General features: G+C 41.6%; 1 protein-coding gene across 1 annotated transcript in view; it reads right to left on the bottom strand.

Annotated features, from left to right (window-relative positions):
* Positions 1-4,277: 4,277 nt before the first annotated feature.
* Positions 4,278-19,669, bottom strand: part of EPB41L5 (erythrocyte membrane protein band 4.1 like 5) — a gene marked incomplete at its 3' end in the record, with an annotated part of 54,764 nt that continues 39,372 nt past the window's right edge. Inside the window, exons 17-26 of the mRNA XM_080346664.1 lie at positions 15,762-15,928; positions 14,874-14,971; positions 9,603-9,731; positions 8,975-9,036; positions 8,205-8,315; positions 7,560-7,653; positions 6,553-6,630; positions 5,667-5,708; positions 5,157-5,290; positions 4,278-4,335 (exon numbers count right to left, since the gene is read on the bottom strand). Of these exons, the coding sequence (XP_080202790.1) occupies positions 4,278-4,335; positions 5,157-5,290; positions 5,667-5,708; positions 6,553-6,630; positions 7,560-7,653; positions 8,205-8,315; positions 8,975-9,036; positions 9,603-9,731; positions 14,874-14,971; positions 15,762-15,928 (973 nt within the window). The remainder of the gene's footprint in view (positions 4,336-5,156; positions 5,291-5,666; positions 5,709-6,552; positions 6,631-7,559; positions 7,654-8,204; positions 8,316-8,974; positions 9,037-9,602; positions 9,732-14,873; positions 14,972-15,761; positions 15,929-19,669) is intronic.

The following is a 19,669-nucleotide window of genomic DNA, read 5'->3' as shown; positions in this document are numbered from 1 at the left end:
CGTTACCGTATCTAACAGCTACATAATTTACTACAACTTTCTAGAGTAACAAACACTCTACGCGCCCAGACAGAGCTTTAAACGCTCGCTGGCCATGACACAGAGCTGCTGTTAACACTTCATCTGCAGATTCGGGTTGTACCAGAAAATGTTCACAACGTGAACAACACATCCAGTGCTGTCTGTGCAGGGGATGCTCATCCCAACAGTGCAGCTTTGCTTCAGGAAACAAGAAGGGGCAAGGGGCAGAAAAAGGGGCCACGGTGAGGGGCTGAATATAGTTTGTTGAAAGGGACCAGAACGTAACTCTTCACCTGAGCGCCTTTTCTGGTGCTGTAAATGTTCTTGCCAAAGTTGTGTCCAAACAATTGTCCAAAACCTGGCTTTTACACCACTGTATTCAACAAAGTATACATGGAATTTAAGTTTAAAATCAAATACATTCAAGCTAGTTCATTAACCATGACTGATTACCAGGTTAAGTAGTTATGTTATATGACTTCCCAGTATTAGATCCCATTACCACTGAAGTAGATTCCCTTAATTCAAGCACACGAGGCCCTGAACTCCCACATTCTCATGCCCATTTAAAAATCTTGTAAGACCATCACCACGTGCTCAGGTCTCATCCTGTTACAGCACATAGGTGAAACTGAAACGCTGTTCTAAGATTACAGTTTGAGATACAGGGTGGGGTTTTTTGTTATTATAAATGTTAAGATTTCTATAAAATCTTTTACTCCAGTCACTTATGGAGTGTGACTGGAGAAAAATCATTTTTATGTTTAGAACCACCCACTTTCAGTTTTAGTTCAGCGTTTTTTAATTACAGAGTTTAAAAGCCCCCACCTCTGATCTGCACTGCATGTGCACACAGCAGACAGCTATGAAGCCATTACTGAAGACGGGCTGGGACAGGCGTTAGTAAGTCAAGGGGGGATAACTCCGTTAGGAACAAAAATTGAACTACTTTTTGTTCTTAAACCAGGGAGCCAACTTTGTCCAAATGACTGCAAGAGAACAGGCATTTATTCATTCCTGTCAACTCTTAAAGTGTTCAAGTGGTTGGCAGATCTGCCAACATCCCAGCACCAGATTCACACAGAAATTTTTAAATCTCTTTAAATAAATATCAAAAAATAAACTCTGAGAGGATAATTGGACCTTACAGCCAATCAATCAATGGTCTAGCAATGGTAAGAGAATCCCTTTTTCTCAGTGGCACACAGGCATTAATACATTATAACACCAGCTGTAGGAACTTTTATACCTATTTGCATTTGATAAAATGCAGGTGATGAATAAGGCTACACTACCTGTTAGCCAGTCATGACACAAAGTGACACCTGTAGTTTTAAAGTAAAACAGTGATGCCAAACTCCAGGATGTTCGGATACCCACTGTTAGGATCACATAACTGAGGCACCTGAGTCTCGCCAGGCTCCATATTTAAACACTGATTTGGAATAGCTAAATAAGCTACACTGAGCTAAATGGAGTGGATATTTGATTGAACTATCAAATATCACTGGAAAGAGTTGGGTTTGCAGTCCCAAATCTAATAGAAAACATAAGTTCCAAATTTAGCAGTTGAAAATGTTAAATTTCAAAGTTTCAAGTCCTCTGAAAATGGAGGAAAACCGTGCCCCTTTGAAATTTTTGTGTGTGGCACATGTGTGTAAATATAACATACCCCTCCAATCGCCACCACCCCAGCCATGCTAAATTAACAGCTGGCTACCTGGAACTGTTTAGATTTTAGGAGGACCCACTCGCCACACGTTATTTACTTGTTATTTGATGCACATGAGTGCTCAGAGGGAAGCGAGGAATGGTATTCAACACGCAATACTGAAAAACTTCTGTGATTCTACTTTTGCGAGGGATTCAAGCTAACAGATCACAGACCTCCTGAACCTAACGGCAAGAGTCAAATATCAAACATGCCTCACAGAAAACGCTCCTGCATTCTGTCTATTTACAAACCCAACACATGGATCGGGCGAACGCCAGCTTGGCTGCTGAGCAAACACATCAGCAGCATGTGCCAAGTTTCCCCGCGCAGCCCCAGCTTTGTACTAGCGGGAAGCCAGAGCTTCCCTTTTGCTGCAGGAACTTTGCTGGTAACTGTGTTATTAATCCAAACTAAGACATTTGGTATTTGAATCGGGAACTTTCTATGTTTTAATATGCAATAAGGCTCAGACTTAAAAGTATTAAAAAAAAAAAGCCAATACTCAACTGGAATTGACAACAACAGAGCTGTATGGCTGGTGAGCAAACACCCCTGACAGCAGCCCACCAGGGCTGGCAGCGGGAGGAGAGGGAACGTGCCCGCCCGGGGCTTCAGGCACCAGCCAGAGCCGGGGAAGTGCCTGTCACCAATTCTGACTCCTGATTCTTGAGGCAATGGCTGCAACTCACTGTCTGCAGAGTCGCTCTGGTATCTCAGCCCAAAGAGTTTCCCATGGTTTCTGTGTTTCTCTATTAAGGCCTCGGGGGATTTGAGGAGCGGCAGTTGGCCATCTAAATGCCACGTGGTTTCTTCCTCAACACTGTCATTCAGCATCCTGCAAACAAGAGCACAGGAGCAGCACAGAGAACACCCACATCCTGGTCTGAAAGAAGAGCCCAGTTGGGCACCAACTCACTTGCACAACCCACAGTGGTTTGGTCCAAATCTCTGTCAACACCGACAGACATGCACACAGCCAGTGTGCAACAAAGAAGTTGTGCATACAGGTTTCAGAATGGACTTTCACATTTAAAATTGTTTCTAAGAACCAAGTGTATAGAAATATTTACAAACAGAAGCACTATCCAGAAAACATCCTCCAACCCCAGTTGTATGTACAAACATCTTCCTAAGAAAGACCGATCATCAATTGCTTCATCTGTGCTTCCCTGCTTGGACACGCAGGGTCATCATTGGGCTTCTATGTTTCTTGTCCCTCTGACTCTGCACTGACCTTATTCCCAGGCTGCATACCCACATGCTCACCTCTGCATGTCTACATGAGGATCCTGCTGCCCAGGACTCAAATGATCTCTTATAACAGAAATTGTACCCCGTACTTCACCTGAGCACCAGCTGGCCTTCACAGGCTCCATGGAGCATGCTCTTGCAAGAGCTCCTACCTTCCTTCTGCAAGAAGTGAACTGCTTACAGGAACTTTTCACACTCTTTTCCCTGTTTTCACGTTATTCTATTCTTTGTTCTACATATGACTATTAGATGACACTTAGAACAGGATTTGAGGTGGTGTTAAGAAGTGAGCTAGTTGTACCCTCATGCTGCTAACATACCCAGTAAGTATTCCCAAAGCACGGCATCTGGAAACGACAACCAGAAACAGTACGAACAGAAACAAGAACATTCTTTTCCTTCCCAGCCCTGTATGACAACAAAACTAACAAATAAGCAGTTCCTGAAGTAAGCTGTACTCACACCTTCACTACTTCAGCATTTAAAACGTACATATATCTAGCCTAAAATGCATGTACTTCAGTTGTATAGGAAATGAAATAATCAGTTGCAAAATGTGGGACCTCTGCCGTAGTGAGCTAATGCTGTGAGCTGTTTGGCAGGTGAATTTTCCTTTTTCTGGTTGCAGCAAGCAGCTCAAATCCAGTCCATGTAGTTGGTCACAGATGAACTAGATTTTCATTCTTTCCAGGTACTCTAACAGGAGGTGCAAGGATTATTAAAGGGTTTAAGGCCAAAAAGGAGAGTATGTGTTGGTAAAACAAAGGAAAGAGAGGGAACAATCACATAGAAGCAAATGTGCTTGGCCGTATGAAAGTCACCACTGTGAGCCCCATCCACAGTATGGCCACGAGGTGGCCCTACGAGTCCTCCTCATGGTTCCAGTGTTCACCTACACAGGTCAGGGACAGGACGCTCAGACTCTGCACAGCCAATGTCAAAGTGAACGCTTCTCGTTACCACTCGAGAGGCAGCACAGGGTACATAAAACTAAACCCAGTGTGAGTGGAACACAACTAGATTATTTTCTTCACGTTCAGAACTAGCTCCAGTGTGGGATTTCCCTCCTCCTGAGGGAGAAGATCAAACCTGCATGTGGTTTTATATCCCAGTTTAGACTGTAATTCCAGTTAGATTGCAATAAATGTAGAAGTCTCTTAACAAACCAGCTGGCTGTTCGATTCCCATTCAGCAAGAGCTGATCCCAAGCAAGTCTTTTGGAAGGATCCCTTGAAGATACGATAGAAGATCTGAGTTTTTACAAGGTGGGAAGGTGCAGAAACTCCTCCTTCTAGAGTTCAGTGGTGAGTAAACATTTTGTTCTTCCTGTAGCATCCTCAGTAACTGGGCTAAAAGGGAAAAAAAAGAGGCCCTGTAAATACACTCCACCAAGAAGATCTACCATGAGGGTTTAAGAGAGATGAGTATTGTTCCACAGAGCATTAACAGCTGTTCCCCTCATAATTTAATAAGACCAATGGACTAGAGCAGAAGAGCAAACTGAATCCATTTCCGAGGGTGCAGCAGCAGCATCATTGCCATGTGCATCTGCATTGTACAAGGTTCCCTGGAAGGCCTGATCGTCACGGCCCTTGTTCTGCCTCACCGGCATGGCAGAATAGAATAGCAAGAGGGAAGGTTTCTACAGATGCTGTTCACTGACTTCCTTACAGCTTGGAAACAACTGGGGGACATCCCCAACACCCCTGCCAATCCTCTTGCAGGTACTGGAACACTGTAAAAAGATTTCTCAGAAAATTCATCTGTACCATAATTTTACTCCAGTACTAAAACATGTTACCATATACAGAAAGAAACTGAAGTGAAATTATAATTAAAATCCATTAATTGATTTTATAGCACTTGTAATAACAACAGGTTTGTCTCCAACTCCAGCCAAATTTGTATGCTTTGTTCCTTCACTTACTTGAATTAAAAAATGTTTTCTTACCCTTCAAACAACGTTATGTAAAAATAGACACACATCAGCTGCTCTATTTATAAGATTTCAAATGCTACAAAATGAGACAGAACGATAGTTTATAAGCCCAGCAAAATAAGGCACTGTGTCTAAATGACAACCTTAGCAATTTAAGTGGAAGTAGTTAAGAGCACATACTGCCCTTCCACTCCACAGACACTTTTGAAGTGAGTGCTGAGGAGCCCTTACCTCGCAGGGACATCAGCCGTCTGCTGGGACGGTGGCAAACCCGCTGCCACCAACAGAGCCTCCGTGCTGCCTCTCTCTGCCTTCAGGGCCAAGGCAACATCATTTCCCAAAGGCCCATTGGAAATCAGTCCAGTCTGAATTGCAGAGAACAAAAAAGGAAACAAATAAAAACCTGTCATGGCAAGACAAGCTGATTTTTCAATGTGATTTACTTATAACAGTAAAAACTAAGACTCGTCAAGTTCCAGGGTGGGTTTTGGTAAATGCAAATTCTTAAACTTTATGGCATTTAGTTGGAATGTAACACAGCAAAAAAAAGAAGTTTAACAGGATATTTATGTTGTTTGATTTTCTCCAGCTGAGTTAATTTGCCTTATTTTTGGTCTGGTACATTATTTTCTGGGCCTTCAAATTATTACAAATTATTATATTTTACTCGAGCTCCTGTTTCTTAATCATGACAAGAGCTTTCTTTTTCTTTCGTTGTTAAGGAACAGTCAAATAACTCACTGGCACTAACCACCTCGGTGTTATCACGGGCTGGGAAGACACCTACAAAAAGCAAACAAACGCTCATTAGAAAAGGTTAGAAGTAGTTGAGAACATTCTTGAAACAATATTGCCTCCCAAAACAACACTGCCTCCCAAACTGATGCTGGATATTTGTCTATCGCCAATGTTCAAACCACTGCAGACAATGTGACCTCACACCAAAAGGCAAATGGCTCCGCACAGCCCGCAGCTCCCACCCGTTCCCTCACCGACACGCACTGGTTGCAGGTTCAGCACGGTGCTCCCTTCCAACAGGCAACTTAGCCCATTTTTTTTTTTCTGCTTTGTGGATGAAGTTAACCAAGGGTGCACTTCTGTGAACAGGTTAAAGGTCCTACTCCTCCCCCTTTTTTGATGCATGCAACATAACTCCTTTTTTCCTGGCACAGATTACAAGAGATTTTTTTTATCTATATAAAAGGGTAGATTTGTATTAGAAATTTATTTTCAAGTATTTATTTTATATATATATATATATATATATATATGTCTGTGTGTATATACACATTTACATTTAATTTCCGAAGTATTAGATATACCCAAAAGCCTGAGAAGCAGGCTGACACTTGCGGGTATACTAAAATAAGACCACAGGCCCTTGCGGCACAGATACAAGTCAACTCTTCAGGTTCCCTCACTTCCATGACAAAACTGCAGGATCTACAACCCTACGACAGCCACCCTTCATGGAGGGGGCATCTATGCACGGATCCAGGTCAATCACCACTTCACTCTACTGCAGCAGATCCAAGTCTGGTGGACAAATACTAAAGCCAGAGGAGAGTTTGTGTAAAAACCACTGTATGTGTGTGAAGGAAGAAGTTTGGTTTTTAAATACATTTACCCGAGGTGTGGCTTCTGTAAAGTCAATTAGATTCTCTGTCAATGATGTTAAGGAAACGTCCTGGTCATCTGGAGTGCTCTATGGAATAAATCAGTTTTGAATTGAATTCCCAGTAGTAACCAGATAGGTCTCTTGAATACTCTAGTGGCTTCCCAAATTACAGAGCAGTATCCTTAATGAACACCACTGTTTATCAGGTCTGTTTTCACAAACCTTCCCATGAGACCTTTTTTAATAGCCTTTTCACTTCACTTATTCTCATTAGCATACTGGAAACAAAGTCACTGCAACGTGAGCTGTGAAACTGTCCCACTCCCCTGCGTGAAGATGTGGCACTGCGCCATCCGACAAGGTGGTCGGCAAGGTCTGGGAGCTGAGTATTTGAACTCCGAAGATGAGACTGATAATTATTCAGTGGGATCAACTACATAATGCTGGTTTAGAGGGACAAAAGCTAAAGGGCATAGTGCTTTAGTGATCCAGAATAACCCCTGAGTCTGCTGCAGCACCAGCAGAGTCCAGTGTTAGACTCCTCTTCTATTTTGGAGGGGGCAAAGGAGAGTTGACCCCGAACTACTATGTGCATTTCATGAAGTCCAGTTAAAAATTATCTGATCCTTAAGGTAACCAGAATACAACCAATAAACATTTCACTTTAAACTTTTCCCTCTGGGGTTCTTTTGATAGGAATTGCCTATGTCAGAATTTCACCCCTGTCACCTCTTTCCTCACTGGGATGGTAGGAGATCCCCACTGGTGTGAGGAAAACTATCAATTTTGAAAAATAAGTGTCAGGCAAAGAACCTGGAAGGACACCCAGAAACGGCCTCTGGAGAGATCTGCACAGTGTCCCTGCCTGATCCAGAAAGCGCTCTCTGGCATTCAGCAATGACGGGTATTCACTGAGTTATGGGAGGCACGCAGCAAGGTGTGCTCTGCTTGCCTGGAGGCACCAGTAGCTCAGAACGTGACACACAGAAACCTTCCAGGCTGGCAGGTGGCGATACCTTTGAAACAGCAGCTTCCTCAGCTGGAGCCAGATTAGCTGGAATCAGCAGGTCCTCATGGTTAGAGGCAGCCTTGTCGTCATTTAATGCATTCCTGAAAGAAGAAAACATTCTCATCAGCACACAGTGCTGCTTCCCTGAAAGCTCAACCCAAAAACTCGACACACCAGTTCCATGTGAGGCAGACAGAAGACAAATGTTTGTGTGCTTGTCGAAGTAAATGCCTTCCAACAACCTCTGCAGATTACTGCTCCCTTTCCTAGTTTCAGCTATAGCTATGTAGAGACCTGTCCGTATCAATATCTTCTGTCTCAAAGGATCTTCAGCCCCTGTTTCTAATTCGCCTGAGGCCTTCCCTGCCATCCTCTTATCTTCCTCTTTAGAGCCAGCAGCAGCAAGACATCAAATATTTCAGCTGTTTCAGAAGATGAGAGAGATTTGCTTGCTCCTTGCTAGGATACTCACCCTGAGGCCCAGCCTATGCTGATTACCTCCTGCAACAGTAATTAAAGATGCATCGGTAAACCTGCTCAGTTAGATGTAGCCTAACTGCTCAGCAACTGTTCCTCAACTTTTCAGATGTGCTCATGATAATCTCCACATGGTTCCCTTACCCCAGAAACACGTTTTTCCTGAATCACTTACAGAACAAAGGTGTTTGAGGCAGGGATTGCTTTCAGCAGCTCTCTCGGGTCTTGAAATACTGGACTGGTTGCTGGGGAACTACTCTGTGTTTTCCCTAATGGGAGAATGTTCCTGGCACAAAACAACAAAAATAACACAAAATAATAAACAGGTACAACATTCCACAGAAAGCTCTTAGTGAGTCAGTTGTTACAGCGTATTTTGGAGATGGCTAGATGTACATTTTATTCAATATCCCCATGTGCTCTTTGAGGTCTGATACATGCTCATATTCACGAATGGTCAAGAGATTACATGCCGTAACCCATTAACTTTTCCAATGCCTGAAATCCCACTGGTATTAGCAATCATTTGAAATTCAGTAGTTCTTAGGAAATCAACTGTCGATGTCAGGTTTTTGTATACAAATTTTTTTCTCCACTAGAAAACAGCTACTGTAAGCAGACCCAACCCCTCTCCCCACAATGAAGTTGTTCGTGGGTCAGAAATAACTACAGTGACAGAAGCTGCTGTTAGAACAATGTCTATCAAATTAAAGTATGGGAGAATAAAGAGTATCTGGATTACCTTGTATATAACAAAACTTAGCAACTGTACTGCTTGCTGGTTTTCAATTTAAAGACACTTCACACTCACCATGTCAAGCTACGCTATAACAAGGTAAAATGCAGTGATCACCAAGCCACTGAAAGACCACACTGAACTGTACAGCACTCAGTGCTGTACTTGGGTAACAAGATCACATATTTCTTCCCAAAAGTGTTCAGTACCTGGCAGCAGCATCCTGAATATTGGAATTCTTGACACCTGTCAGGCTGTCTTCTCTTATGACCTGAGAGGAAAAAATGAACAAAGATATACATTTCTGACACCTGTTTCCATCTTGTGGGGGTTCTGAGATCCACAGAAGAGCTGAGTGGCTCCCTCCCAGCATGAAAGTGTGTTGTTCATCTACTGCTCAGGGACTCGAAAAATCAATCCTATGTGAAAACTTCAGTGCGGAAATAATTCACAAATATAGCCAAATAAAACACCATTATTTGCTATAAAATCTAGTAGAACATTCTAGAAGCATAGCCTTAGTCACAGAATAATTTCTTGGTTAGAAGACAACCCCTGGAGGTTATCTGACTCAGTCACCACTCAAACCAGGCCTTGTTAAGGGCCTTGTTCAGTTCCATGTTCAGTATCATCAAGGATGGAGATTCTTCCTAGGACAACCATTCCAGTACTGGATGACTATTATCATGGAGGAAGGCTGAAAGGCTCTTTTATTCTACTCTGGACTTTGGCTCTTGGAGAACCTGTACCTGCAAGGCACCTTCTCCAACACCAGGCAACTGAAGGGAAATAAAAACATTCAAGAAATGTCACAACCCCTCTCAGCTGAGCATTTACCTTGTGCCCTGCTTCTGCCTGGGCCTTCAGGATATTGCTTTTCATATCTGCTGGAAGCCACGTTGCTGCTGCGACTGGGCTCTCAATTGCATTCTTAAGACATTTATCTGTCAACTTTACCACTTCATCCTAGACATGGAAAAAATCTTCATTAGTAGCAGTTCCCACATGGAAAAGTCTGGGCTGAAGTTTATTAACATCTCTAAATAACAACAAGGCTCTGAAAGTCAGCAGATTTACAGTGAAATGAAAAGGCTATTTCTTTGTTTTGAAATGCAGTTGTAAAGTCACAACAAGACATAAAGTAAAAAAAAGCACGATGCTTAGAAGTGGAGATTCAAAGCCCTGTGCTGAAAATCCAGCATGCAACAAGGGAAACAGACCCTAAATTTGCAGCCTGGTTTACTGATAGATCAATATAGCAACCAGCATATTATACCACTATAGCATAACTATATATATATATATAAAAAAGTTGATAATTTACTCTCAAATGCAAAGTTGAGAAGATTTTGATCTTAGAATGCACTTATAAATTAGAACAACAGTTTAATGTGCTGTTAGCTACCTCCCCCATCGCTGACTCTATCAGAGCAAACTGGCAACCAGATACGTAAGACAATTAAAAATATGAAACCTTTCACTACAGTATATTGCATTATGTGAGCTGCATTTCTTAATGATAAAAAACGTTAATTAAGCATTCAATCTAATAATTGCTATTTGACTAGCAACAGAATTTAATTAACTGAGTGGAAACTAAACCTGGTGACCTTTCTTCTCAGGCTACAGCTCAGCAGAGGGAGACAGAGCCTCGCAGTCCTTGCCATCCCCCACCCGGGCTGCCCCCAGAGGCTCTGCCTTCCGCAGCAGGGACAACCCCACTGCACCCTGAGTGCAGGGACTGCGGCACGGCCAGAGGAACGATGCCCAGTGCATGGACAGACAGAGAGGGGCAGAAGTTTAAAATAAGCTCTCCTTTAGCTTTTCCTTTATTCACAGAATTTATTAACTGGAAATATTAGTGAAAACTTTCAGGTTATTAGGTCTTCAGGGAGGCAAAAAACATTTTCTTGTCTCCCTCTGAATCACCTTTTGAGGCATCTGCATAGGAACTTAGAAGACTACCTAAAGAACCCATTTTAAAATCTTGACCCCAGTCAGCACTAAATACAGAATTTCGCAAAATCTTCAGGGGTCACTGTCAACATAAAAAGGTATGAGGAACAACCACCAGTGTTACTAATGACTACTGCTACCAGATACTAAGAGGTGCAAATTCACATAATTCATGAAGACTAACAAAACAATAAAGTATTAAACATTTAAGTGGTGGTATTTTCAAGAAGCTCCTGGAATTGCCAAAAGTCTGGTGTTAAAACTGAAATAATAATAATCATCATCATCACAGTACCCAACTGTGACAATCTTTAAATCCTCACGCTGGACCTCACTGAACAGGATGCTGTACATTAACAGCCCCTGCACAGAATTTCTAATGCATTATTCCAGTACTAGTAATACAGTAAATTTGGTTATTTTAATTGAGCACGTGAGTACACTGGTGCTTTAAGCACCATTTTGTGGCTTAACTTCCCTCTCATCTTCCTTTACTCGAACAACCAGTCAGATTAGGTCACTCTAGTCTATTAGCAATTATATTCCAAACTTTTCAAAAGATTAGTACTATTAAGAAATATTTTAATGCAAGCAAGTGTAAGTTCTACAACACCAAGGAAATATTTCCATCAATATTAAAGACATTTTTTCTCAATACTTTCTATTTTGTGCTTGAAAAAAACAGTGGTGTTTTACTTTTTATTTTATGGAAAAAGCACATAGCTAGAGGGGAAAGCATCTGGGACCTGATAACGCCTCAAGATGTCTAACTTATAAGACACTTCAGTTGTTCACATAAAACAGTAAAGCTGCTGGGATTTGTCAGTATTCTAGCTCATTATGAATGTTTATTGTTTCCATGTACTAGACAAACTGTATTTGTACTTTACTCTTCAATGAAAACATGGAGCTAGGCAGCGATGCAGGATGGGAAGGAAAGATGAACGGCAGCAGCAGGGCGTGCGATCCCCAAGCTTTCTGCTTTTGAGCAGCGTTCCTGGTGCCACTGGAAATCACTCTGTGCAGGGAGATGGAGTCTAACACAGTCACATTTTGGAGCAACTTCTATTTGTTCACAGATCACAAGGAATTCCGAAAAAGAAAACCCTCACATCCTTGCATTTCTGACTCTGGAGCAGACTTTGAACATGGCAAAGGGTGAACTTTTTATCGTTCACTTCACTTCAGAAGCTGATGAAAGCCAAGCGCTGGTGTATTTAAGAGCTATTTGTTCTCTTTTGTCAGATCTGGTCACTGCACTAGTGAAAGCTGGGAAAGGACAAAGTCGCATTCTTCCATCCCAGCAGATTTTGGCAGGGAGCAGTGGTGAAGAATGAAGCCATTCATTCCCCCTTCCCAGTTCTCATTCTGTACAGATTTCTCCTTTTCTCTAAAAGAACAGAGATGGCAAGATAAATATTTCCCTAGCAAAGAAATCAATCAAGATTGATTGATTGGAAGTACAGAATTATGTAATGATGATGCTGGCTGGCAATCTCTGAACCTGACAGACAACAGTTGAAAATATTTAGTTAACAAAGCTGAAGTGAGCAGTCCATTGGCATTTGACAGCATCACTTACAAAGCTCAGGATGCAGATCTGCCTTCATAAGCAGCAAACTAATGCTTTTCCCCCATGCATTTTACCAAACCTTTTGTGTGCTGTAACTGCTTCTACATAGGTAGGTATCTCATGCACTGGTAAAACTTCAGGGAGATGAGACATGCTGAAATTTGCTACCATACAGTTTCAGGGAGGTCACTGGAACTCTGTGTTCATCTCAAGTATTGTAAAGGCAAGCTCCAGGATTCAAGCTCACTGCAGGGTTTTAGTGTATACACTGCAGTTCCATTTGGTTCAGTCAGAAGCAGATGTCATAAATGCCTCTTTTACAAGTAGATTAAGAGCAGAACTAAGTGCAGGAGGAGAGCCAATAGGTAGTTTTTATAACAAAGTGCTTCAAAAGCAGGAAATAAAGCGGTTTTTTTCTTAGGTCACTCTTTTCAGGACTCATTTCCAGACCATTAATCTTCATCTCTTACCACAACTGGGGGTACTCATTTCATGCTACTGTAATCTACATGTCTTTGCAATTTGAGGCATACAGAATTCAAAGTATACAGTCTCTAATCTTTGTTCAGCTTTTTAAACAAACACTCTCAAGTAATTTCTTGGTAAGCTACATCATAGACTGAAAAGCTTTATTCAATCTTTTCTATCTGAGGAAAACCACTGACGATCTACTCTTATATTTTTGCAATATAGTTTGCACATCTTTCTTGAAAGCTGAAGTCTGTTTTACTCAAAGAATCACATTGACACACTGTTGATCCACACATCATGTATTTCTCAGTTATGTAGATGTTCTTTCTCTCTAATCAAGTTACTATCACCCCAGTATCTGTAACCTCTAATATCCAAAGTTACTCAGCACCTCACAAGACAGCAGCTGGATAGCTGACTGTACTGCATTGGCAGATGTTTGTTAGATTAGCTCATTACAGAAATCTTATCTCGCTTACTATGCAACAGCCACAACTCAAAAACCACTAAGACACTTTCACTCCATTCTCTCCATTTAACCAATTAAATGTTTTGGGTTTTTTCCCCTCTCTTCTGAACTAAAGCAGAGCTCAACAGGCAAAAATATTCTGAAATAAGCTGTGTTCGTTTGCTTTAGTTTATACAGAGGCAGCGTTTCAGCACAGCAGGGCCTACAGGCTACTGACTAATCTTCTTAGAGACTTGGTAATCTTGGTAATGCACTCACCAAGCAGAGAGGTACTGCACAAGGCATCTCTGACAACAGACCTTAAAGGGGACAGGAGCAGAACAGCATGCAGCACCCAGGGTACCCAAGCAGCAGCCCTCCCTCACACAGAGCAGGGAAACACATGCTCAGCAATGGGCTTAGCCCAAACACATACTGCTAACACCTCTCTTGGCACCTGGATCATTTTACTATTGAGGGAGAAAGAAAAATCACAGCTGCTTCACTGGAATTCGGATAAATCCTCAGGCCTCTCTGCAAAGGATGGTTGTACAGAGAGAACACTGCCAGGTGTTTCGCTGCTTCTTCAAAATGCAATCAAGCACCCAAATCCTTAACACAAAGGAAGCAGAGTAAGTTGTCTTTTTGTCTTTTTTTCCTTTATAAACATATGATTTATTTACAGGCAAACTCAGAGGGAAACCTAAATTCCAATTTTTTTGAAGCTCATTAAAAAAAGGATATCCTGCATGGGTGCAGTTATCTGATAACCAGTGAATCTCTGAAAGTTCATTGCTGTTGTATGGGAAGATCCTGTCCTTTCCACCCCTGCTAGCAACACTACTTATTTCACTACAGCTCTGGCATTTATTTGACCCCCTCCATGAGCTTATTGAACAACTTTAAAAAAAAGTTCAAAACAAAAAGTAATTTTTTTGGTTTGTTTGTCATTTTGTAGACTACAATGGTTCACTGAAACATGCAATGATTCCTGGAGGTGATAGGAGAGAGGGAAGCGAGGGAAGGAAGAGCAAAGAGGAGTGAGAGGCAAGAGAGCCCTGGCCCTGCCCAGGGCACTGAAGCTTACTCTCTGGCTCAGCTGCCCATGGAAATGCAGCCTGATTTGCTCAAAAGGGTTTCTGAGAGCACTAAATGAAATCACATCACACCTCTTTGTGTAAACACACGCAGCACTAACACCTGCTTTAGAGAGTCGGTAAAAACTGGTGACTTAACAGGAGGGATGGATCACAAGCAAACTTTTCTCAAAACAAAACGTCAAAACAACATTCTGTGAGGGTTACTGAAGGCAACTCAACCCCTCAAAAAAGAGGGAGAACTATAAAACACTGTAACCTACAGATAAAGACCACAGAGGCGCATTTCAAGCATTTATGCCTTTTGCTCCCATTGACCCCAGAAAATGTCACCAGGCTGCAGTCTGCATACACGCACATGGACCTCTGCCCCTCAACCTTACCTCGCTGCTCCATCACACACAAGTTTCTACATTACAAAGCATTTGTATTTTCTTTACTGTCCCCTTTACTCACTCATACTCTTAAAAATTCCTGCAAACAGACCAAGGCAAGCAGAAGACTCTTCAGACTGATCTGAACAGCACTCAGTGGCTCTGTCAGGAGGGATGAAGCCCAAGTACCTGCACATTTATGTTTATGTTGGGACGCTCAGCTGGCACCGGGCTGTTGTGCTCTGTCTCCAGCTGCTGTCTCAGCTTTAGGAATGTGTCTTCGAATGCTGAAAAAGACAGAAAATATATATATCATCTTGCTAATGTCACGGTGGAATTATTTGACTTGTAACTTGCATTCTTCCTGAACGTGAATTATATGGTTTTTAAGTTGTGGGAAAAGGCACTGGGATGGGGGGAAGCCTCTTGCTCAGCTGTATGTACTGAGTCACAACACTCTGCACTCCTGCAAGTTCATTTACCAGCCACCCTCACAGTGAGAGAAGCAGAAAGAGGTAATCGCTCAGATGGTTGCACTTCACTCTTTGTGGCTGAAGTCAGATCCCATAAAAACCTGTGACTTTTCCCTTGTACCTTTGTCCTTGGTAATAAACTGCCTCCAGCTGAAATGGGGAGAGCTGACTTACATTGTTGTCTCAAACTGCATGACTCAAAGTCATGACGACATCTTATAGAGTTCTTGAAAAACTGGTGGCAAATTATGGTAATACAGTAAAATAAAAAAAAAAAGGCAGCTCTTGGAAGCAGTTAAGGACAGTTCAGTAGATATACCGACAGCAATATTAGAAATTTCACAGATGGAAGACTGATTGTGAAACACACTCTCCTTGAAAACGATTTGTTAACATTTTGGTGGAAACCTTACACTGAATTCCTAAATGGACTAATTCATAATACTGCAGTGGTGGGGGTAAAACTACCATTCTGCATGTAATCTAAGGGAGCTCTCTAAAATACATCTGGGTTTTTGTAAGGAAACAACCTCATAACAATGTAATCAGTCAACTTTGACCTCACATGTCATGATTATAGGGAAAAATCTGTAAGTTTGCTTACGATCAGAGTCTGCTTCTTCAGCAGCAGCTTCCTTTGTGCCAGGATGAGGGCAACTAACAGCCTCTTCCGAATCTCCTGTTGCCAAGCCAACGACTGGACGGGCCGCAGCATCATCAACACAAGTTTCTGGCAGCTCTGTGCTGTCTAGCAGATCAACAAGGGGTACACTGCCAGGGCAGAAAGATGGGCAGAGATACGCAGAAGCATGTTACCATTCTTTCTGTAACATAAAAAAAGCTTTAACACATGCAATGTCCTTTTTCAAGCTATCTTCTGGTGATCAGACACATTCCGTAAAAACTGCTTCAGGTAACTAATACACATTGGCTTTTTGTGAGTTTAAAAACAAAATTAAAAAAGAATATTTCATGTCTGTAGAAGAACTGATTACATCACAGAGCAGGTCCACATTGTATGCTAGTTTATCACATAGCATTGGAAAAAGTGAAGAGAGAAGGAGGGAAGATTTTACTCATTAAATTTGCTTTTTGGAATGAACATCTGAAATTCTTCTAACAAACTTAAGGTACCTGTTATGATTTTTACAGGTAGGAAAGAAGAGTAGAAAGAGGGAAGTTGATACTGTTCACAAAAGGCTATTTGTACAGCACTTCATCCAACACTTGTGAGCAGGAGGGTGCACCACACTGACACTATGTTATGGTTACGCATACCTATCACTACTTTCAGTTTTATTAACTTGGGCAGAGATGTGAATGAAACCTTAGCAGTCACATTTTAAGTGAACCACAGCATATATTCTGTACGCTACTAGGATCGCTTGTTTCACCTCCTTTGCTTTCTAATGTTTCCATTAAACATCTCCTCTTTATTGTGTCCTACTGTTTGTATTTACAATGAAAATAGAAAAAAAAAATTACAAAACCAGAAGTTATATTATGGTGCTTATATTGTGCAAACAGTCAGGAATCTCACCCATCTCTTCAAAGTTCAGGAGCAACTAAAGCTATCCCAGCAGCAAATGAACAAACGGGGAAAGAATTGCTGCTGCAGAGCACGACAGTGAACCAGACACCCTGTGCACAAAACTGCACTTTGATTGTCACCCGTTTCAATCAACAATCACACATCGTTTGGTTGCAATATTTGTTTAAGAAGAAGAAACTATCACTTTTGAATGTCCTCTCCCAAAAGCAAGAAGAATGATACCAAGCAAGTATTCATCACAACAGAATTCACCCTTTCACACACACAGACAATTCCTACTTGACAGTTCAGACCAGCTTCTCCCTTATCACTGCCGGGTTCGTGCCCCTTAACTCCCCCCCAGCCCCTGGAATTTGGAAGCAGCCCCGTGTCACCACCACAGGCTCCAGGAAAAAACTCCTCCTTCTCCTTCTCACTCAAGCACCCAAAAGAATCCTTCCAATGTTAAATATATACCTCTGAAACAGATTACAGGATATCACCGTTTTAGTGCTAATAATGTACAAATCATCTTAAGACAATTAATTGTTGTGAGGCAAACTGAGGTCACTTGCTTGATTCTCTTAATCACTGGAATAAGAAGGTGCTAGCAAAGGAAATAACAGGAAATTTTTCGATCTATTGCACAGCCTCTGTGTGGACCACTAATTGGAAACGGCAAGCAGCAGACTGCTCTGCAAAGGGGGATTGATGGATACAGAGAACTTCAATTATTAGAAATAATAGGCAGGAATAGGAGCTCTTCCAGTTAAGAGCAACAAAGAAAGAGAGACTGAATCCTGTACCTTATCATCAGAGGATGCTTATGCACATGAGCGAAAATGCTTTACAATTTTCACATGAAACTTCACTTCACTTCTATTTTCTGACAGTTTTCTGTAAATAGCCTCCCAAATGTTTAACATGACAACCAGCACAGGAAGTTCAGACTTTGCCTGCAGTACAGAGATGCTGATGGAACCAGGTATAAGCTCCTATGAACTCCACATAAGGCAGGTGATCTAAAGCACTTGTAACACTTCTTTGCACGGTAATCTTCTAATGCTTTTCTTAGCACTGCAGCACAGCAAAGAGAAAATCGGTGAAAAATGAAATTTATCTTCATTAGAAAATTGCTAGGGTAATTACACTAGCTGTCCCCCCACCATGACAACTGCAGCAACATTTACTAGACAGACACAAGAGTTGATTCAAAAACCTGCCCACTAGAGTTAAGGGCAGTCTTGAAATCTGGTGGCATATTCAAATGGCACACTCAATGTCTAGTGTTGCTCCAAAAGCAGCGTACTACTTACATTAAGGTGAGGAAAGTTTATAGAAAATCTTATTGCCATCTGTGCCATGGGGTGGAGGACTGACTGAGGCAGCCAGTTCAACGGGAGGGAGCCCCTGCAGCTTCAGCCCTGTGTCACAGCAGGGCCTCAGGGAGACTAAAGGAATTTTAGGCAAACTCTAGAGAAGCCTCCTAAGCCAAGATTCACATAGGAATTGACCCCATTTTGCCTTTAGACCCCCTGAAACACCTATTCGGCCTCCCTGAGATAGGCAGTCACAAGAAGAAAGTCATACTAGGGAGACTGGACTTTGCAGGCACAAAAGACGAGTTCCTCAAAGAACATAAAATTGTTTGAGGCCACCCAGATTCTTCACCCTCTTCAAAGCATCAGTGGGAAGTCTCCCACGTGAGCTTCATAAACAGCCAGACTATGGAAAGTAGAAAGAACAAGATATTATTTTCATCACAGCACAGAATCTCTGACTTCTCTTATAAAACACTGATGAAGTTGTCACACCAATCACAAAAGAAATAATCAAAGGCTTCCCAGGAAAAGGAGGGCTTCTAGGACAGTCCGTGTGCGGTGCTCAAGAATGAAACAGGCATTAGCTTTCCACATTTCTGTATTTAGTCACATACAGAGGGATACTTGAACTTTTCATAATAGCAAGTACCAGGCTTTATGTCTTCAGAATCAACTTCTACGAGCACATTTTAAGAAATATTCTGATGGAAAAGCTGATGAATGATACCAGGAGTTCAAGCCATACAAATAATTAAGAATAAAGGAATAATCAAGGGTTTTTACTGCATGGAAAGATTTGTCATCCCACTAATAAATCACACAAATGTTGTTACATGCTCAGGGAACTCCCACGGTTAAGGGAGTTAGCTACTGTATTATTTCTTCTTTTTGCCTGACAAATATATTGATATTAGTAGGTACCATACAGCATACAATGCATAATGTGACCAACAAAGCTGTCAGTTACAAAGGGTATTTTTTTTTTTAATTTCCTAGTTGAAAAGCAAAACAAGACTTCATTCTAGTTTGTAGAATACAATCTGCAAAATATAGTAACTATCCAAGCCTGCTGCAATGGGGATAATTCTTTTGCAAGTAATCTAATTTTAAACAGCATGGAGCACCACAAAACTCATTTATTTTTTTCAAACTGGCAGTGACACAGAACACTTTCTCACACTGACTCCACAACGAAGTAAAATAGTATTAATTTCTTTGTTAATTTCCTTCATTTTGGGGCATTCAGTGCTGTATCTCAAGGTAAGAAGACTAATAAATTTAAGCCTGTCAGCTTTTCAGATTTTTTTCCTAAACCAAAAAGGCAAAATATTCAGAAACAAACAAACAACGTCCTTCTCCTTTTAAAGTGAGGACTTCTGCTGTCCCCCATTTGTTCAAAGGTAATTCCGAATACGGACATGGCCTAATATAGGCAAGTCAACAACTACATGAAAAGAAAGAAAACACCCTTAGGAAAAGGTTCTGGCTGCAGAACCTGTGTGGATATTAAGCAAAGATATATCACCACCACACTGTTTGGAAACACATCCATGTGTTTCCTCAGCACCATTCCTAGAGCTCATGCCCTGTCCCTGTAAATGTGCAGCTGGGTGTTGTTGGTACGAGTGTGGTAGAATTTCTCCATCTGCTATTGAGCGC

The sequence above is a fragment of the Nesoenas mayeri genome, assembly GCF_963082525.1.
Source record: "Nesoenas mayeri genome assembly, chromosome: 6".
Lineage (NCBI taxonomy): Eukaryota > Metazoa > Chordata > Aves > Columbiformes > Columbidae > Nesoenas > Nesoenas mayeri.
This window is presented reverse-complemented; position numbering and strand designations above follow the sequence as displayed.